Source organism: Phodopus roborovskii, unplaced genomic scaffold, assembly GCF_943737965.1.
Source record: "Phodopus roborovskii unplaced genomic scaffold, PHOROB, whole genome shotgun sequence".
NCBI classification, from domain to species: Eukaryota; Metazoa; Chordata; class Mammalia; order Rodentia; family Cricetidae; genus Phodopus; species Phodopus roborovskii.
This window is the reverse complement of record NW_026126424.1, coordinates 8,671,762-8,694,141: the sequence shown is the minus strand read 5'-3', so window position 1 is coordinate 8,694,141 and position 22,380 is coordinate 8,671,762. Positions and strand designations below refer to the sequence as shown.

At 39.7% G+C, this 22,380-nt stretch overlaps 1 protein-coding gene across 1 annotated transcript in view; it reads left to right on the top strand.

Annotated features, from left to right (window-relative positions):
* The window catches only part of Prss12 (serine protease 12), a 54,764-nt gene extending 32,438 nt beyond the window's left edge, over nt 1-22,326 (top strand). The window contains exons 6-11 of the mRNA XM_051185559.1: nt 2,318-2,459; nt 6,724-6,929; nt 10,551-10,629; nt 12,306-12,428; nt 19,767-20,047; nt 21,182-22,326. Coding sequence (XP_051041516.1) covers nt 2,318-2,459; nt 6,724-6,929; nt 10,551-10,629; nt 12,306-12,428; nt 19,767-20,047; nt 21,182-21,489 — 1,139 coding nt within the window. The 3' untranslated portion in view covers nt 21,490-22,326. The remainder of the gene's footprint in view (nt 1-2,317; nt 2,460-6,723; nt 6,930-10,550; nt 10,630-12,305; nt 12,429-19,766; nt 20,048-21,181) is intronic.
* Nucleotides 22,327-22,380: the final 54 nt, after the last annotated feature.

Here is a 22,380-nt window from a genome sequence, read left to right as displayed (position 1 = left end):
AAAAAGTTTCTAACCCCACATGGCCTAAATTCAATCCCCAGAATTCACAGGGTGGAAGGAGAGAACTGACTCCCATGTTATCCACTTTCCTCCACAATAGAGACTATAAAATTATAAGTTTTTCAAGAGTATATAACAATTTGGGGATGGGTTGCTGGCTCAGTGGCAAAGAGCACTGGCTACACTTCCAGAGGTCTGGGGTTTTATTTTCAGCACTCACATGGCAACTCATCACAACGTGTAATTCCGTCTCAGAGAATCCAAGACTCTCTTTGGGCCTCTGCAGACATCAGGCAGGCACAAACATACACACAAGCAAAAATATTCATCTACATAAATATTAATTAAATGAAGCAGGATATATGAAATGTTCTGAAAACTATTGAGATAGATCATGGAGATTGAATTACTTGTAGATGTATTTTCTTAATACTGGAAGAAAGATTTAAAAATGTAAAAATTGAAAACTAAGAATCTTAAAAAAAATTCATCAGTTTGCATTTGGTCTTTGGGTAAATCACCATTTTCTTTTTTGAATCTTCTATGAAGAATACTAAAATTTCAGACACACTAATAAGAAATATAAAGTTTCAAATGTTCTGTTTTGTACATAGCTAAAACCTACTACACTTTGAAAGCTACTAGTTTGAAGTGCATAAAATATTCACTTAAACATGCATTGGTTTTGACTTTGCTAGATCATTCTCCCTCCTGTCTCATGAAGTAATCCTGATCAAGGATTAAAACTGAGGGTCAAATTATTCATTCTGGGTACTACAAGGAAGAATGGAGAACTAAAAATTATTATTTTTTTTCTGTCTTTGTAAGGACATGGGTTATACTGATTTAGAATACACCCCAATGACTTCACAATTTATTGTTATCAATATGTAAATCTCAGTGGGGACATTAAACACAACGCATGTTTTGTTTATTTGTTTGTTTTTGTTTTTGCAGGGGGTGGATTTTAGAATTTTGAGGAGGAAATTTAATGTATTCAATTTCAACAATTTTTTAGTTGACAAATATCAATTCAGAAATTCCATATGTTGTTTTAAGCACGTATTAAGTGATATTTGGTTATTACCTCCCTGATTCCACCTCCTTGGCTGTCTTGGTCATTTTCACCATGCTTCATGTCTTTAAGACCTTTCTAGTAAGTTCTGTTGAAGCTAGAAGACTCTCCCAGTAACTAGGAAACAAAATGTGTGTGTATCAATCTGCTTGGGCTGCTATGAAGACCACAGATGGAGTAGCTTCAACACAGATATTTATTACTTCACGTTCTGGAAATGAGGCATTCAGAACCAAGGTCTTAGGGAGGCTGGCTCCTTGAGAAGGAATTCTGAAGGGTGGACTGCAAAGGACATGTATTCTCCAGGTTTCTGTCCTTGGCTTGGCAGATCTCCTCCCAATGCGTTTTTAAATTATTATTATTATTATTACAAAGTCTGTCTTCTTTGTCTTCTTTTCCATGAGTATAATTTTGTACTGAATCATTATGCAGCTTCACAACTGTACCTTTCCATCTTAGAGAGTGCATCTCAGTAAAGGCCTTGAGTAATGCCATCTACCTACCACTATCTCTGTATTGTCTGTATCTATCTCTGTCTACCTATCTGTACATATTGCAGCAGGTAGAGAGGTGACTTTCTATCACTTATGCAATTTCAACCTTAATTTACCAGAGATCAGTTTCTTGGCTTTTCAATGTTAATAAATTTTGTGATTTGAAGTCCTTTATTTGCAATAAAAGTTAAATAGAAGATTTTAGGTTTTTTATTTTTATTTTTTATTTTTTCTGATGGTTGTCTTCTTCCATGCCACCCTTTCTGGAAGCCTACCCAATTGAATTAACCAATGTATGCTAATGTTGTACCTGTTTATACCTTCCTAAAACTCCTAACTTGGAAGTATATATTCCAGCTATGGTAGTGACTTAAAAATGACTTAAAAGCACTCTTGTTTATGCTCTAATACTATTTAGAATTTAGTTGTAATAAAAATAGCTAGCTCATGATTTTGGAGTGCCATCTGTCTATCCATCCATTTGTTTGAGCAGCTCCTGTCCTCTGCATGCAGGACATTTCCAAATGCTAGTGACAAAAAGTTGAGTGATATGAGTTCTTTGATGGCAGAGCTTTAATACAGACAAGAGTGACTACTGGGTTTTAGTAGTATTTTGTCTCTCTCCCAAGAAGAAAGATTGCTAGTTGATTTTATATCTGATTTTTTAAATTGCGTTTTGTAAAATTTTCATGCTTTAACATAACTTGGCTTGTTTTGGCTTTTCTAATATTTTTATATCATGACGTAGGTTTTCCTGTCAGACTAATGGATGGGGAAAATAAGAAAGAAGGACGAGTGGAGGTTTTTGTCAGTGGCCAATGGGGAACAATCTGCGATGATGGATGGAATGATAAAGACGCAGCTGTGGTCTGCCGGCAGCTTGGTTATAAGTAAGGATGGCGTAGTTCTCTGGGATGTTCTTGGTGAACATTTCTCTGACTCTTATTTTTTTTTATTTTATTTTATTTAATTTTATATAACAAAGTCCAATTAAATGAAAACAAACATTTATACACAATATTTGGGAATTTGGGCGTCGTTCTTTCCAAACTACTTCCTGCTGGTAAGGGGCGCTGTCATGGGGGATTCGAAGAAGATTCAGATATCCTGGCTGTAGTCTGTAAGGCTGCTTTGTCCAGCTGTTTTGAATGTAGAATCACCTGGTACTCTATTTCAGGTGGTCTGGCATGATCAAACCACATTACTCTGGAAGGAATCCACATCTTTTCATTTTCTGTGGAAACAAAAATAGAAATCCTTTTCCCCAGTAACTTGTCCTTCAACTTAAATTTTGGAGTCAAAGCATTTTTTTTAATTTAATTTATTATTTTACATGTCGATCCCAGTTCCCTCTTCCTCCCTCCCTCCCTTGCTCCCTCCCTCCATATGTCCCTCCCTCCTTCCCTCCCTTTTACCCTCTCTGCCCTCTCACATGCACTCTAACCACCCTCCCCTCCCATTCCCCCACCCCAATTCCATATGTAGGGGAATGCCATCCAGTTGGGGTCATGTGGATCTGACAGGTCCTGTGAAGTAGGGACTAGGACTTCTCTCCTGTCTCTAGATTAAGGCAGTTATCCCTCCATGGGGGATATGTTTGCAAAGTCCTTTTGTGCACCAGGGATACATCCTGGCTCCACTGTCTGAGGTCCCTTAGACTGCTCAGTCCTTCTGGCTGAGACCCATATTCAGGGGGGCCTGAGTCAGTCCCATGTTGGATTCCCAGCTATCAGTCTAGTGGCCGTTAGCTCCTCCTTGTTCAGGTAAGCTGTCTCTATGTGTTTCTGCCTCATGGTCTTGTCCTCTCCATCTGCTTCTGGGTTCTAGTTCGACTCAGTGTTTTATGTATAGAGAAGTAGGAGAAAATGAGGGGGAGGAAAGGAAAACATGTGCGACCAGGAAGATTGAGCCTGGTTAGGAATAGAAGATAGGAAAGAGAGAGAGAGAGAGACAGAGACAGAGACACAGAGAGACACAGAGAGACAGAGAGAGAGAGAACATAAAAGAGGGAGCCAATATTGGTTTGAAGATAAAATTGAACACAAAGAAAGGTCTAGAGAACTACAAGACTGCTCCCAACTAACAATCTCAGCTTCCATGGAAAGGCTATCATAAATGCCCTTCCCGGAGAGTGAGATCAACAACTAACTTCTCCATGGAGCCCTCAACTAATGCCTGTTGAAAATAGGAGCAAACACCCATACATAAACTCTTATTTTTTAGGTTTATTCTAGTGGGTTTCTTTCATGTAAAGACTGTTTGTTCAATTAAAAATATCTACAGCATGGTGATTTGGAATTTCAAAGAGTCAGTAAGTAGTCTAGTGATAGTCATTTTAGCTTTCCAAGAAATATGTTACATAACATTGCAAATAGAGTCCAACTCTGACTATCCATAGTGCTGTTGCCCTCGGAGACAGGCGTTCAGTTCCACTTTTCCTGCGATGTATGCTTCAGTTCAGCATCCTTGTCACTGAACCAATGGTAGGTTCTTGCTATTCATGGGAGTCACGCTGTGCCAAGAGCACAGGATAGAGACACTTTTTTTTTTATTATTTTACATGTTGATCCCAGTTCCCACTCCTTTCCTCCTTCCTCCCTTCCTCCCTCACTTCCTCCCTCACTTTTACCCTCTCTGCCCTCTCACGTGCACCCAGACCACCCTCCCCTCCCATCCCCCACCCCAATTCCATATGTAGGAGAATGCCATCCAGTTGGGGTCATGTAGATCTGAGAGGTCATGTGAAGTAGGGACTAGGGCTTCTCTCCTGTCTCTAGATTAAGGCAGTTATCCCTCCATGGGGATGTGTCACAAGGTCCTTTTGTGCACCAGGGATACATCTTGGCTCCGCTGTCTAAGGTCCCTTAGACTGCTCAGTCCTTCTGGCTGAGACCCATATTCAGGGGGGCCTGAGTCAGTCCCATGCTGGATTCCCAGCTATCAGTCTTGGGGGCCTGTTAGCTCCTCCTTGTTCAGGTAAGCTGTCTCTATGTGTTTCTGCAGCCTGGTCTTGTCCTCTCCATCTGCATCTGTGTTCTAGTTCGACTCAGTGTTTATGTATGGGTGTTTGCTCCTGTTTCCAACAGGTATTAGACGAGGACTCCATGGATAAGTTAGTTGTTGATCTCCCTCACTATCTGGGAAGGGCATTTATGGTAACCTTTCCATGGAAGCTCAAATTGTTAGTGGGCGGCACTTTGTATCCTGCTCTGACTTCCATGTGAACTTACTGACATGTGCACCTGCACACTCGTGTTTTTCACCACACATCTATAACATAGAGGATTGTGAAATATAAGCTAAATTACATGTCACCTACTTCATAGCAGATAACTATTAGTGATTTATATTGACAAAATATACCATTGCTTATATGCATATCGTAAATATTGCTCAATTGAATTTTATTCAAAAGAGCATTTGTGTTTTATAAAATTTCAATATTTCTGTTATTGAAGTGCTCTGATTTACTGCCTTGTTTTGACCCTCTTGCTGGTCTAGTTATCTTACGGTCAGGGAGTCTATAATTTGTAATACTGACCTGCAGCCTTGCAAATATGTGGTAGAGGGAGGTAAAGAAGTCTACTCTAGATGCATAGGTGGAGTGAGTGTTCAGCTTTAAATGTCCTCTGCTTCGCACTTTAGGGTCTTCAGTTACTTGCTTTGTTTCTGTATTGATTTTGTGATCTCTTTATCCAAGAGGGTGTGATTAATCTGTATTCAGTTTCCTCTGTAATGTTAAATTCTGTAATATAAATATACAACATATCTCATTATTGTATTGATGCTGTGCTTATATTTGCAGCACTGCTATAACTGAAAAGCACAGGCTGAGTAGTTCATAAAGAATGAAGTTTGTTCAAGTCAGCATTCTGGAAGGTTGGAAGTTTGAGGAGTCTCACCTAGTGAGGACTTGCTTGATGGTGAAGTTTACTACACCGAATCTGGAAGACAGGGCCCAGATTCTTTTTATAAGGGACTTATTCAAGAGAGTTGTGAGGGAATATACACAGGAATATAACCATTAGCATGTTCACTATGTGTATACTCAAGTTTGTTCAGGGCTGCAAGGTTGCTTTCCCGTGTGTCTACACTGATTTACACACTCAGTAGCAGCGACAGCCTTTCAGTTTATGAATAGCAAGTGTTTATCTCTTCACTAATCCCTAATGAGATCAAACATGCTTCCATTTGCTTACTGGCCATTAATATTTTCTTTGGTATAAAATTCATTGTTTTGGCACCTTATTTTATTGAAATTATTTTATTTGGGATCCATCTTGCCTTTATCTTTAAGTTTGAAGTTTTTTTTATTTTTTAATTTTGTGTAATTTTGTGTAGCTTTGTATAATGTACCTTATTTTCCCTATTATAAAAGTATTTATCAACAAATATATTTCTAAATGTTTATTCCAAATATGAACTCTCTGATTTAGTTTTTCACTTTCCTTAGTATGGTTTTTAGGAAAGTGGAATTCTTAATTTAAATTGTTAAGTTTATCAGTATTTTTACTTTATTCATATCTTTGCTTAATAATATTTTTTCTTACCTGACTTGTTAAGGGTTGTTTTCCTGATCCTGATTCTAACTTTAATGATTTTTCCTTTCACAGTTGTGTTCAGTAATTTATTAGAAAATGAGTTAAACATGGCATTTTTAGTTACCTTCATTAATGAAGGTTTTTTTGGATTTGCATATCTCCAGAAAGTAATGTTAAAATAACAAAGTAAATATTCCAAATAATCCTGTCCTCCATGAGTCCCAGCTTTTTTTGTGTTAAGAATTGTACCTATTGTTCAAAAGGAGGTGAAAAATTTGTCTTTCGGTCTCTGGTAATTATTTAATCTCATATTTTTTCTTGGTAATGTGATATTAAGAGAGTGAAATTTTTGGGGTAAGTTTATTTTTGGCATCCATTATGTGTGATTTTCTAAGTAGAAGCTAAATTAGAGGCAGCTGACTCCATAAAGTGTCTGGGAGTACACCAATGAAGAATGTTAAATGTGTTGACTGTCACAATAAGTCATTTTTCAGTACGTGCACATACTGATTTTAATATACAGATCTAAAGACGAGTTAAGGTAGAGGGTGTTGAACTCTGTCAGATGCTTGTCTGGCTAACCCTCCACTTATGAAGGATGCTCTGTTTCTAGGGGTGCTGCCAGAGCAAGGGCCATGGCTTATTTTGGCGAAGGAAAAGGACCCATCCACATGGACAATGTGGAGTGTACAGGAAATGAAAAGTCCCTGGCTGACTGTGTCAAACGAGACATCGGAAGGCACAACTGCCGCCACAGTGAAGATGCAGGAGTCATCTGTGACTATTATGAGAAGAAAGCGTCAGGTAGTGGCAATAAAGGTACGTCACTTCTGGGCCACTGCACAAGTCGAGAATTACTAATTCCCATCACTATGGCAGGACTTTGTTAACAAAATCCTAGTGCAAGAGGAATGGGCAATGCCCCTCAGAGTTTGTGTTCGTGTTTAGAGCTGCTAGTGGTCGGTTTATGTGCCTTCATAAGGCTTACAGAGGGGAAGGAGTGGCCTTCCAGAACCTTGCCATCTCTGAGATCAACTCCTTGTACATTCTCAGCCATTTTTGTGTTGTTCCTACTTTGAATGTAGTACAGCTGTCCAGCTTGCTGCCGTCCTTCAAGACTCAGGACTAAGATCATTCTTATAGTTACTATTTTAAAAAGTGGCAATAACTTTTAAGAAAGGTTTGTCTTGATGTTTTGAAGCAGAGTCTCACTCAAGCTCAGACTCATCTGGAATTCTCACTGTAGCCCAGATGGTCATAAGATCACAGTGATCATCCTGCTTCAGCCTCCTGAATATTGGGATTACAGTCATGAGACACCATACCCAATTAAAGTCTATTTTAAAATATCATTTTTCTTTGGTAGATTTTATTCCCTAAAACTTTTAAATCAAAGGAAATCAAGAATACAGTATAATATTGGCATGATAGGTAGTTCGTCCTTACTTAGAACGCTTGAAATTTCTTTGTATGTTCAAATTATATGACAAGAAATACTGCTTTAAAAGAAAGAAAGAAAAGAGAGAATTAGCTTTTATTGAGAAATCTTGGTCATCTTTTATAAAAAGAACAATCATTTTTGATCTGGACAGATGTGTATAGTTTTGCTACATTCACACATCTCTCTAATAGTTGTTGAGGTAACAGAAGGGCAGGGTTGGATGGTACTGACACAGTTCTGAGATTCTGAGGGACTTCAAGCTGTGATAGCCACACTCAGAGGTCTGTTTTCCCTAAAGACAACTTAACTTGTTTCCCTAAATACATCTTTTCCTAAAAGCAACTTAATTTGTTAAATTTCCTTTCAATAACTAAAATTATACTTACAATTTGAATGTAAAAGTCCACACACACACATATGTATTTAACATTCTAATCCCAGTTCTCTCTCCCTCCTCTCTTCTTGGTCTTCCTATCCCCCTCCACTTCCTATCTGCTCCTTGGAGAGGGTAAGGCCTCCCCTAGGAAGTCTACTGATCTGTCCCATCATCTCGTTGAGGCAGAACCAAGGCACCAGCTCTCCACCCACCACACTCCTGTGTCTAGGCTGGGGCAAGGTATCTCTCCATACAGAATGAGCTCCACTAAGTCAGTGTGTGCGTTAGTGTTAGCTCTATATGATCTCATGCTCTCATATATTGTCCCAGCCACACCACTGTCACCTGTATTAAGGGAGTCTAGTTCGGTCTTACTCAGATTCCCCATCACAGACCTGAGTCAGTGATCTCGCACTAGCTTGGGTCAGCTGATTCTGTGGGTTTCCCCATCATGGTCTTGACTCCTTTGTTCATACTTTTGCTTCTCCCTCACTTTTGATTGTTCTCTAGGAGCTTGGCCCATTGGTTAGTTGTGGAGTTTTGTATCTGCTTCCATCTGTTTCTGGAAGAGGGTTCTAGCTTCTCTGGAGTTGTGAAGTGTAGGCTGGGTATCTTTTGTTTTATGTCTAATATCTACTTATGAGTACATGCTATATTTGTCTTTCTGGTTTGGGGTTACCTCACTTGGAATGTTTTTTTCTAGTTCTGTCCATTTACCTTCAAGTTTTAGGAGATTAATACTTTTTTAAAAAGCCAGTAAAGGTTATCCATAATGACCTGCAACATTTACTGAGGACCTACAAATATGCACACTTTTATGCTGTTCCTAATTTAATTGTTAAATCAGATTCTTTTCCTATCAGTTAATCAATGAGAAAACAACACCCAGACATATTGATCAATGTGTCTGTAGCCAGGTTGTTGCCTCTGAACCCTGACTTCAACTCACTGTATTTAACTCCAGTGGGCTCTTTTGTCTTTTCAAATATTAGGCTAGGGTGTTTTGTCACAGTCCAAAGTGTCTGTACCATGATGCAGTTTGTTTCTCTCATAACTTTGAGTTAGACAGGAACACTCACTATCAAGAGAAATTGGGGACCCACTCTGTGTTTTAATTTTTTCTTTATGGCCACTTCTGTATATTCTCTTCTGCTTATTCCTCTAAGTTCAAAGAATATTTATTGCTATCTAGCATATCTAGCAATATGGAAATCCCACCTTGAAAGAAAAAGTCCCTTCTACTGAATGGTCAGAGAGGTCTATAATTAATATATGTAAATATATAGGAGATTTATGGCCAAAACTCCATGTTGCAAAAAGAATGATTAATTGCCATAAAGCTGTCATACAACAGTCCCAACTGTAATCCACAATAGGGTTACTGGAAGAGCTCACATCTGTAAGAAGCAACAACAAAAAAATCCACACATAATTATGTAACTATAAATAAACATGTAATTATATGTAATATCTATATATGCTGTATAAAGTATATCAAATTCCTGAAGCAGTTGAAAACTGTAAAACTGAATGTGTAAACGCACTTTATTTTGATGCTTTTCCACGGTAGGCAGTGCCTCCATCCCACAGTGAAAATGTTTCTTCTCTAGCTCCCTGACAGAATTTGGCTCATTATCGTCTTGCTTTTTCTGCTGCAGCTCAGGACCCAGTGACTTTCATAAGACAATTAGACACAAGTGATTGGTGACTGGTCACCTGACAGGACTCTCTTACAAAGGAATGCGATCTCGCTTCTCATTTCTTTATATGTCAGTATACAGCTTAAAATTGATTTTTGTTTCTTAAAGTCAGAATGATGGACACTTTAGATTTGCTTACTGTTGGAGCAATACTTTTCTTGGCATCAGGTACACGGGCCCAGTGTGGAACATTACCACACAGTTCTTCTCATATTGTAAATTACAGTGTCAGCTGTATCCAAAGACTCATATCCAAAGTGATGAAGGGTCAGGTTTTGATGGCAGACCCCGAAGATCATTTGGCAAATTAATCCTCCTGATACACATTGCTCCACCTCTTTCTTTGCCAAATATTACTGCTAGCTCTCGTGGATCCCCTTGCCTTGGAACCATTAGCACTGATTTGGTCTTCATGTTCTTGGCACAATTCCCATCCTCCTTACACAAAGAGAAAAATAACAAAACAAAAAACATATATATATATATATATATATATATATATATATATATATAAAACTTCATGTTTTAACTTATTTATACACTTATTAATAAACAGTACATACATTTATGTATATATGAAACACTAATCTACATATGTTCCTTGTAAAATTTGGTCATGCCTTATGTGTTTTCTTTTGTATACATCTGCCACTTTCTCACATATTTAGTTGAACTCATGTATTTATGACAGAAATGTTACCCTGGGAAGGATAATCAGGATTGTTGTGGCAGCCTATGAAATACTTCAGAGCCTAATGATTGAAAACTTCATAAATTTCTGATCTACTTGCATAAGACTGTTGTTAGGTTAAAATATAATTTATTTCAAGAAAAATAACAGTACAATTTTCTGAGAAAATTTAAGTAGAGGAGGAAGTACCTGGGACATGAGATGGATATTAGTAACCCCTTTGTCCTTTCAGAAATGCTCTCTTCAGGGTGTGGATTGAGATTATTGCATCGTCGACAGAAACGGATCATTGGTGGGAACAATTCTTTAAGGTAATGAAAGGCTCTTGAAACAGATTTTCATATTACAGGATTATTAATATATGTGTGTGCTCCCAGTGTTCCAGTCCCAGGGTTCCCTTTTATTATGCATGGGGCTTGTTTTATTATTTTATAAATTAAGTAAAGATTGCACAGATAGTTTCCCTGCTTGTTTTGCTTATAGGTTTATTTATTTTTATATGCATTGGTGTTTTACCTGCATGTATATTTGTGCAGGGGTGCTTGATCCCCTGAAACTGGAGTTACAGACAGTTGTGAGCTGTCATGTAGGTGCTAGGAATGGAACCTGGTCCTTTGGAAGAGTAGCTGGTGCTCTTAACCACTGAGCCATCTCTCCAGCCCAGTTTTCCTGCCCTTTGAAGCATATTCAAAATACATACATACATACATACATGTACATACATACACACACACACACACACACACACACACACACACACACATATATATATATATATATATATATATAAAATCATGTTATCACATCATTGAACTCTTAACTCATGGTATGTTTCTGATGCAAAATGTGACAGAAACAAAGCATGTAACTGTGGAGAGCCGTTTAATGGAGGAGAAGTGTGTTCCTTCTTATCAATGTAAATGTGTATTCACGGTCCTTCAGAAGTTACCACTCCTCATAAATTTCCGCATTGGCCTGTGGCATGGCTTCCTGGGTTCAAGGTGATTGGAAGCAAGGCTGGGGAACTGAGTTTGGTCCTCAGAACTCATGTGGTGGAAAGAGAGAACTGACTCCCACAGCCACTATATAACCTACACACACACACACACACACACACACACACACACAGAGAGAGAGAGAGAGAGAGAGAGAGAGAGAGAGAACTCAAATGAAAAGCCAAGAAAAATTACAATGGCAGCTTATTCTAAAGCAGAAATATACATCTGATGTATATAAACGTTGGAAGACATTAGCAGGCACTGTGGATAGAGACCTTTATGTTCTTTCTATTACATGACTACAAGTTAAAATTTAAGACAGCTATAGATAATAGCATTACCTAATTCACTTTTACATTGTAAAGTGTTATATTGATGTGAGCAAAAAAATCTACATATCATTGTATAGGGTTAGAAAGGACCACACAATTTTTCATGTACAGTGAGAACTTTGAGTTACAATTTTCATCTGATGAACCATATTGAGAGGAGGGTAATACAGCATACTTACTAAAGTGACTTTTGGTCCTCAGCCGCACGTGTGTGTGTGTGTGTGTGTGTGTGTGTGTGTGTGTGTGTGTGTGTGTGTGTGTGTGAATGTACAGGTGCCAAGGCATGAATGAGGATAATTGTTTCTTAGTTGAGTGATTTTTAAAATGAAATTTTAGTTCTAATTCACTGGTGGGAGCCAGTACTGCTTTAGGCTACCCTGTGTTAGCTACATGTGTGACATAGAGCAAGTAGAGAAATTACACTGGACCCATGGAATATAAAGAAGACAACTTGCTTCCTAGAGAGTTGAAAGCGAGTTGGATGTATAGAGATGCCTGTTGACAAATTTTCAGAGTTGCTGATCTCTGTGGTCTGTTGAGTTGTGTGGGCATTGTTTCCCAGGAAGAACCTAAGGGCTTCACTCTACTTTGAGTTCTTCCCTCCACCTGCGTCAAAGCCATTGTTTTACCCGATGCTTTTCTTTCCTTTTCTTCTAGGGGTGCTTGGCCTTGGCAGGCTTCCCTCCGGCTGAAGTCGTCCCATGGAGATGGCAGGCTGTTGTGCGGAGCCACCCTTCTGAGTAGCTGCTGGGTCCTGACAGCAGCGCACTGCTTCAAAAGGTGTGTGTCCCTCCTTCTAAGCAATCCAATTCCCTCTAGCTCACTCTATGCTAGGGTGGCAGAACCGGACTATATACCTTCTCTGTTTGCCCTGCAGGCTATGAACGTAAGGGAGGTGATGCAAACAAGAACAGCAAAGAGGCTTCAGGAAACAACCTGATGTTCTTTGTCTAAACCAAGTCTGGAACAAGGGAGGAGGGAAGGGAGGTTTGGAGAGAGGAAACAGATATGGTTGGTGGTGGTTTCCTCAAGTGTTTATCCAAGATATGTGGGTGTGGAGACACATCCCTGTACTTTGGAGGCTGATGCAAGAAAAACACTGAGTTTATCCAAAATAACAATACTACTATTACTACTAGTAAGACAGCAAACAACATATATTGTCAAACAAAAATATATCTGATTAAATTCATATTCTTGTAGAAGAAAATTCAGGTATGTTATTTGGTTACCAGTTCTAAGGAAGAATGGATGTAGCCCTTAGTGCTTTCAATGCTTCTATATTCTTGATGGTTTGCATATTTGCTCTGTACCTTCTTGAAAGCCATATTGCATCCCTGTTATTTTTAGCTTTTATGGCACATAGTGCTATTCTGACCAGAGTTTCCTCTTGTCCTGGACATTTATCAGTCCATCCTGAGCTCTTCCCAGCTCCTTGAGCAAGCTGCACTAGAAGGTCACTGTCCAGTTCCAAGGCTGTCCTCACGGTGCCTCTCTCCTCATCCATGTGTACTGTTTATTTACAGGCTGTAGTCAATAGCCATTTCTTTACATTAACTTTGGCATTTAAAGATGTATACCAACATTTGGCAAAATGTTGATAATTATTGAAGCATGGCAATGAACATGAGGAATTGTGGTATACTACATTAATTTGGTACAATGCAAAAATTGTCCTAATTAAGATTTGAACATAATGTATTATAAGGAGTATGGTTTTTCCTCCCACGGCCAGTCTTGTCCCACTGCCGCGCCAGCCCCAATTAATATACAGAGACTCTGTATATGATATAATTCTGTTGGCCAGTTACTAGTTTCTTATCGGCTAGCTCTGTCTTAATTATTAACCCATTTCTATGTATTTCCACGTGGTCTTACCAGCGAGAGGCGGCTGGCGGTTCTATTCTCTCCAGATTCTCCATCTTGACTCCTCCTTCCTACTTCCTCTTTCCTCCTTGTCTCCTAGTCCCTTCTATCTTCCTTTCCTATTGGCCAACAGTGCTTTATTCATTAACCAGTATGAGAAACATATTTACAGAATGACATCTCCCATCAATGTATACCATAGAGTTGAAGAATTCTTCAAAGTAAAACATTATTTGTCTCTTTTACATAATATTGCATGGTGCATTTATGTTTTACTGTGTATTCGTAGTATGTCTGTGTAGATTCATTTTAACCAATGAGTGAACTGTCACTTCTTTTCTAGAACTTTGCACTTTACTCATTCCCCTGCTAATGAGTAGTTAGTTATTCCTACTCTTCCGATACTACAGAGTACTGCTGCAGAAGACATCTGTGTAGCATTTGTTGGGTGTTGATTATAATAATGCCTCTGTCATACTTGTTTTAGGGACTCTGTTGCTGTGAAGAGACACCATGACCATGGCAACTCTTGTAAAGAAAACACATTTAATTGAGGTGGCTTGCATTTTCAGGGGTTCAGTCCATTAACATCGTGGTGTTAACATAGTGTCCTGCTGGCAGACCTGGTGCTGGAGTAGGAGCTGAGAGGCCTTACATTTTGACTCACAGGCAACAGAAGTGGCCTCGTTATAACACTGAGTAAAGCTTGAGCAAACGAGACTTCAAAGCCCATCCCTACAGTGACAACTTCCTTTAATAAGGCCACATCTACTTCAACAAAGCCACAGCTCCTAATAGTGCCTCTCCCTTTGGGTGGTGGTTCTTTCAAACCACCACAATATCCTTTGCCTATTTTATATATATCATTATCTTTTTAAGTAGATTTTATTTTTGCATATGTTTTACATACAGAGCCTTTGTTGTTATGTGTCACAAAGATCTCTTCCTGGAATGTCACACTCTTCTATTGTTTATGATTCCTTTCCTGTCTGATTTCTCCTTTTGTTTGGTAACATGGGGTCTTATGTAGCCAAGTCTGGCCTCAAACTCACTAAGTAGATAAGGAAGGCCTTGACCTTTTGGCCTTCTCTCCACTTCTCAGGTGATGGGATTTATAATGTGCTCAGCACACAGTTTTATGCAGTGCTGGGGATCTAGCCCAGGGCTCTGTGTGCTGTGTGTAGGCACCTGACCTCCTGAGCTACATCTCCAGCCCTGTTTACAGTTTTTCTTAGTTTCCAAGTTTTTTGTGCATCTTATCACACCTTTAATCTCAGCACTCAGAAGGCAGAAGCAGGCAGATCTCTGAGTTCTAAGCTGACCTAGGATAGATAGGGAATTCTAGGTCAGCAAAAACTATATAGCAAAATTCTGTCTCAACAAAACAAGACATTTCCCCTAGTTCCATATAGCAATCACATTGTCTTGCTTTTCCCTTAAAATAGTGAAAGGTTTTGTCTTACAGTTTACTTTATACATTATATAATATGAGGAAGGGGCCTGGTTCTACACTCTCCTTTATTCATGGTTTCCCTCTTTTCTGTTTTGAATGTTTCCATTTTCACCTACTGACTTATGATAACTATGTCACACACTGAATTCTCCTGTCTGTTTCATAATTATTTGTGCATTTGGGTTCCATGCACAAGGTGCTTCACAGGACAGAAATCCACACTCATATGGTTGCTATGTTGGGTCTATAAGAAATAGAGCTTAGTCTGAAAATTTACCCAAATACAAGTTGTTTTAAGACATTTCTGTGTTACGTGAGATGCAGAGATCATGACAATTGTAAACACTCACACGTGAACAAGTACTTGCTGGATCCCAGGAATATGCTCCAACAATGCAGGCAATAATGAGACAGCTTGAATGCTTGCCCTCCATACAGTGTTTGGTGTTGCTGTAAGAACCCAGAGGAAAAGAGACACTATTTCTATGACCAAACACTTTAGGGGACCATCTTTAAACTATATTCTTTTCACCACGATGTGAGATTCACTTAGCTTGCTAAGTGTTAAAGTTCCTGGGGTCAACCCTACATCTGCTGGGTTTGTTTTGGAGCTGATACTCATGGGTGTGTGTTTGAATCTAAATCTCAAGTGTCTTATGTATGCTAACATTTCAGTCCCATTGGTTTGGTGGATAGGACAGGATATGGTTTGAACATTTGAAAGTAATTATGAAGTAGAATGCATAATGGAGCTGACAGTTGCTTAACCTTGTTCAATGGACTGATTGCAAAACTGAAAATGGACTCTGATGATAAGCTATTTATATTTAATACATAATGCATTTGAAGACAGAATCGTGATGGCAAAAGATGTTGACCAACTGATTTTTGTCAGATAAGGGCAAAATAAAATGCCAGGAAACAGTCTAAATATAGCACAAATGAAAAAGTCATTAAATGGTGTCTAACGCTCCAACTTTGTGTCAGTATGTCATGGGTTGGTGTACAACACTGTTACTATGTCAGTAATGTAATTCAGTTTCCCACAAAACTAATCTGCCGACAGAACAGCGTCCAAATGAAACAGTGAAAGCCTTGCTGCTTTGTCTCAGTCAGCTTGAAAGACTGTTGGGAGAACAGCACCAACTTTAGAGAGAACTGTGCATTGTCTTTTGGAGAAAGTGGAGAATGTGTGTGTTGACTGTTGCTTCAAACACCACAGATGCCTTTTCACGTATGTGTATGTGTTTGTGTATGGAAGTGTTCATGTGTTCACACATATGTGTGTGGGTATATGTGCACATATGCAGATATGCACATAGAGGCCAGAAGTCAGGTGTCTTCTTCAATTGCTTTCTACCTCATTTAAAATGAAATGTTTTGTGTATGAGTATATTAGCAGCATGTGTGTATCTGTGTTTGGTGCCGGCAGAGGTCAGAAGAGGATGTTGGACACTCTGGGACTAGAGTAATAGACAATTGTGAGCTGCCATGGGCTGCTGGGAACTGAACCCAGGACCTCTCCAAGAAAAACAGGTGTTCTTAACCGCTGAGCCATACTTTTTGAGATAAGGCTGCCACGTGGAGCTCACCAGTTCAGTCAGCAGGCCCCTTTGTCCCAACTCTGTGTCCGCAACCTCAGGCTCACACATGCACTACTCTGGCCAGCTTTCATATGGCCGCTGAGGATTCAAAGGAAGGTCTGCATTTTCGCACAGTGAACACTTGGCCCACTAAGCTATCTCACCAGCACCTTGTGTTTTCCTTTAAATACACCGTCTTAGACTCTTTCCATGTTGCTGTGATAAGATACTCTGACAAAAGCAACTTAAGGGGGAATGGGTTTATTGTAGTGCACAGACAAGGTGCAGTCCATCATAGCTCAAGTTAAGGCAGCAGGTCACGTGGCAGTGACAATCAGAAAGCAGAGGGATGAATGCTTTCTGGTCCTCTGCTCTCCTCCATTCATACAGTCCAGCATCCCAAACAGGAAATGGTTCCACAGTGGACAGGACTTCCAGCTCCAATGAACGTAATCAGGACAATCCAATGCCCAGAGGTCCATCTCCAGGGTAATTCTAGATTCTGTCAAGTTGACAGTTAACATTAACCATCACAGATGGAATGGCCCATATGTAGAGTGAACATGTGCTTTAAATGCATTTATTTATTTATTTTTGGTTTTTTGAGACTGGGTTTCTCTGCATTGCTTTGGAGCCCATCCTGGAACTCACTCTGTAGACCAGACTCCAGGGGGCCTCGAACTCACAGAGATCTGCCTGCCTCTGCCTCGTAAGTGCTGGGATTAAAGGTGTGCGCCTCCAACACCTGGCTCTTAAACTTATTTTTAACTAAAATGTAATTGTTATTTCTTCCCTCCCTCCAGTTCCTCCAATGTAATCTCCATACCCCACCCCATTGACTATCAAGTTCATGGCTTATTTTTCTTTGTTATTACACACACACACACACACACACACACACACACACACACACACACACACGCACGCACGCACGCACACACCCACCTTGAGGGACTCATCCTGGGGGAAGAACAATTCTCCTAAGAACACATTTTTTTTTTTTTTTTTAAAAAAGAGAGGTTGCATTCATGTAATAGAAGATGGCAGTAGGTAGTGTTGTGGGATTGCAATGTTGACACTTTAAGGAATAAGCATTTGACACCAATGAGAGTGGAAGAGAGATGTCACTAGTGGACCATAACCAGGACAGCTCCTGAGAAGCTCTCATGCTAGGTCTAGTTTGTATTCTTATTTTATACTCTAAAATCACAAGGTGAGACAGGTAAGCAAGATTTGACGAAAGCAGGCATGGCAGTCAGAGGTTGTTAAGGGCAATGATCCATTATTTCATCCACTTCTCCAGGTTGTTTTGTTTGGGTAGCAAGTGAAGCCATGCTTGGCAAATAGTCGGTACAAGTTGTACTTTAAGTCAATCACTGATAAATCCGTATCTAGTAATCAGTCTCTTCTGTCTTATTCTATTCCAGTAACATAGTGATGAGAAGGTATGAGATACACAGAGAATGACGGAGTAGCACATATATTATGAGAAAGGGTATGGGGTCAGTGGTTTGTTTGGTAGAAGAGAGAAGCAGGGACACTCTGGCCTACTGGGTTTGTGAACCTCTTTCTCATTTGTTTTCTGAGCCTTGAAGTATGTTCAAAGAACATTTTCACAATAGGGGTCATTGGGATCTTCTAGGAGAGGTCTGAAGGAAGAAAGCAAATGTGTAAAGGTATTTTATAAGTTTGAAATTACATGAAAAGAAATGCCCACAACTCTAAAGTCTTGAGTATGCATTTTTCTGAAGTGAGTCAAAATTGTTTTTTGCCAAATGATAAAGACCCACAGTTTTAGGAACTCGAATGGGTGTGTGCAGGAACCCTAACTTTATATTTTTATATTGGAGGGAGACCAGTTCCATGGCTGTTGTAATAAAGGAGACGAGAGGTAGCACAGGAGAGAAGAGAAACACTGGACTAGTAGTGGACGGATATAATAGAAGCTGGGATGTGGCCATCAGGACCAGAATCTGGGAGGGAGGGTGTTGAACCTTTTGTTTACAAATGATGCTTTTCTACCCTGGCCTGACCATTCCAGATAATGCTTAAATAACATAGAAGATACTCCTAAGTGCTCCTTCCATGATTAAAGTGGGTGCTCTGTTCCCAGGTGGTGGATATAGTTAAGAATGATGGACTATTTAGAGGACAGAGGTTATTCTAAATGTAGATCAACAGATAACTTTTTTCATCTGTCATTTGGGATCCCTTTTATCTACAGAGTATGAGATAGACGGACAGTTAAATATCAGAGGAACAGGTTATGATATTCAGCATTTTCTATGCTTTAGAAACCACGGGAGCATCATTTAATGCGAGTAAGAGGGAATCTGCTTCCAGTGTTACAGTCCATCTGATGTGGACTTTAAGCTTCATTGCATTTGGGGTCTTCTTGTTTGAAGTGCCTGAGGACTTTTGAGTAATTTTATTAAAAGGCATATAGTCAGCTATTAGTTCTTTAAACAAGCTTTGGGTTTTGGTTTCCTAGATTCTGGGGCTATGGCTCAATTCTCTGCCAATCATAAAACACTGGCATTTGCAAGAAGCAGAGTGTAGGCCCCAAGAATTTCTTTTGAGTTTCATTTGTAGATGTAGGAAAATATAATCGCCTAATTGAAGGCCTCCTTTGACGAGAGCTGGATTTTGTATTTGATTGTTCCCTATTTCTTGCTTTCCTATTTCCGGACACTGAGCCTCGGTACATGTAGAGACAGACATGCCGGCCCCATTTAGCTCCTGTTCTTGAGGTGATGCTATGACCAGCACTTTAGAGCAGCCATGTGTGGACAATGAGAGTGCTTGGTGTCTGCTGTGTCCTTTGTTAGACTGAGGAAAGCTTGAGGTTTGATCTTTACAAAGTCATCACTGCTTTGTATCAGAACAGTCTAGAAGAGATGGCCTCTTTGAAGCCTTTTCTATTTGGTAAAGGATTGACAACTTGATGCTTTGTCCTTCTGTATTTTCCACTCCTTCCCTCTTCACATTTGCTGCTTCCTAGGAAACAGTCATTTAGACATACAGCAAAACCAAACTAAGATAGTAATGGGCTTTGGGGTGAAGGGCAGTGAGCATTAGGGGAGAGAAATGGAAAGATGGGTTGCAAAAGGACGTGGTTTGAAATAAGATTTATTGTTATAGTTTAAACATCCCTAGCTGTCAATCATCACTTTTCATTATCTGAAAAAAGCCTCACATCTGGCTTTTCCCTTTCAGGTATGGTAACAACACAAGGAGCTATGTAGTTCGAGTTGGGGATTATCATACTTTGGTACCAGAGGAGTTTGAAGAAGAAATGGGGGTTCAACAGATTGTGATTCATAGGAACTACCGGCCAGACAGCAGTGACTATGACATCGCCCTGGTTAGATTACAAGGACCAGGGGAGCAATGTGCCAGACTAAGCACCCATGTTTTGCCAGCCTGTTTACCTCTGTGGAGAGAGAGGCCACAGAAAACAGCCTCCAATTGTCACATAACAGGATGGGGTGACACAGGTAATAATAAAAAGACACAAACTAGGAAAACTGGGCAGCTTCCTGTCTCTTGCCTACATGCTAGGATGTGCAATGGTAGGACTTAAATGGAGTCCTTTGATACTTGAAGTCTGCCAGGTGTGAAATATACACATGTAGCCTTAAGAGTCACATCCTGGAAGTTTTAGTCCTAATTCCAATGTTAGCAAAGGCTGATAAACTCAACTGCCAGTAGGGTAGGTAGAAAGTGTTCTACAACTTTAGTTACCCAGACCAGGGAGAGGACAGTCAAGAGACTTAAAGGTCCCTGCGAATATTTCAGTGTGGTTTCGAAAGCTCTCCATATAGATGATTTGAAGCAGCTGGCCCAGTAAAGGGTTTTGCTTTTTGTTCTTTTTGCCAGGGAACCCTCAAACTGACTTTTAAGTTTGGCCAGAAAATAGCAAAGCTTCTTAGATGGAAACTCAAGTTGAAGAAAAGCATTTAACTTTCTTCCTCACACTTTGCTTTCTACTCCAGCCTCTAAGCAGTGGCAGAATTCCACATGGGTTCTCAGGTGAATGTAGCTGCTTGAGCTGTCTCGCTGTGGAGACAAACTAGTGCACATCAAGTAGCAGGTACTTCAGGACAGTCCTTAAAATACACAAAGCTCTCACTATCATTAGGTGCTCAACTTAAAAATGTATATTAAATAAGAGACCTCAGGTTGGTGGCTTTCTATCCAAAAGATTCGCTTTCACATTCTTGAATGCCTCAGAAGCAACAAATCACCCTGAGAAAGCTGTTTTAGAACAGTGATTCCCTCATGAGATTATTTGCTTTCTTTTGGATACATGGAATGACCTGACAGTACATTTTCTAGGATGGTCTAGTTACTTCCATTAAATAGACTATGAGAACATGTGGGGCACAACAGTTGTACATTTAAGCCAAATAATGGCCTGTCAGAAAGCAGACTATGAATACCATGTGGTATTCAGTCTGTTTAAATGAGAAACTATGTGCACTTTTATTTTGGAACTATGCTTATACAATACATCCCTATATTAAACACCTGTAACTTAGTATCCCCATTTTGAAATCCCGTCAATGCTGCACTAAATGCAGTCATTAACTGAAATCTTCTAACTCAATTCTTTTCTTTGGTCTGAGCAGGGCGTGCTTACTCAAGAACTCTACAACAAGCTGCTGTGCCTTTACTACCCAAGAGGTTTTGTAAAGAGCGTTACAAGGGTCTATTTACTGGGAGAATGCTCTGTGCTGGAAACCTCCAAGAAAACAACCGTGTGGACAGTTGCCAGGGAGACAGCGGAGGACCACTTATGTGTGAAAGACCTGATGAAACCTGGGTTGTATATGGGGTGACTTCCTGGGGGTATGGCTGTGGAATCAAAGATACTCCAGGTGTTTATACCAGAGTCCCTGCCTTTGTACCTTGGATAAAAAGCATTACTGGACTTTAATATATGGAAAGCTCAAGAAACAGAAAACAAACTCATGGAAAAGTATTCAGTCTCCACATTGGGCATCAAGCCAGGGAAGACTCCTGAGACTCATCCCTTCTCCAGCAGTTTTGAGGTACAGGCAGTTCAGTATAATAGTTTATTATCCTCGCCTATTGTATTTATGATTTGGTGCCCAACTAGTTAAAACCAGATTTTACCTATAAGACTGGCATCTCCTTGAAATCAGAGGCCAGAAAGTGACAAACTTGTGAGCAGAGTTACTTACTTATCTACTTACTCACGAGTACCTTAATATCAAGCAAACCCTAAGGGCATGCTTTCAGCCACCTATAAGTTATTACCAAAATCATTTTCCCAGAGCACAGTAGGAAGCCAAACTTTTATTGTACTGTTTTGGACCACAATGTAAGAATGCCACCTACTGGCCCATCCCAACAAACCCAGTTTTCTCAAGACTAATCAGACACAATCCATTTTATACTAGGGGAAAAATGCACATACTGCAACAACCTAAGAGATGGCTGGTGGGAGGCTAGATTCCAAGGAGTCCCTCCTGTGGTTGGAGATACGGCACATCGCACTCTTGAGTGATGCCAGAGCCTTCTCAAAGCACAGCCCACACCTTAGGGGTGTGAAGCTTGAATGCATTAATATTCATGTAAAACCCAATTCTTACAGGCAGACACCTAAAGGCTTGGGGAAGTGAATTTCTGTAAAGGCAACTGTAATTGGATCACCTTGTAAATTTTAAGACCAGCAACTGGCAAATGTAATGAATAGTTAATGTCATTTGAATTAAGTACAAAAGCCACATGAAATAAAATATGACCCACATGTGTTCAGTGCATCTTTGCATAATATGCAGCAATCAAACTATTCTCTTAAGAG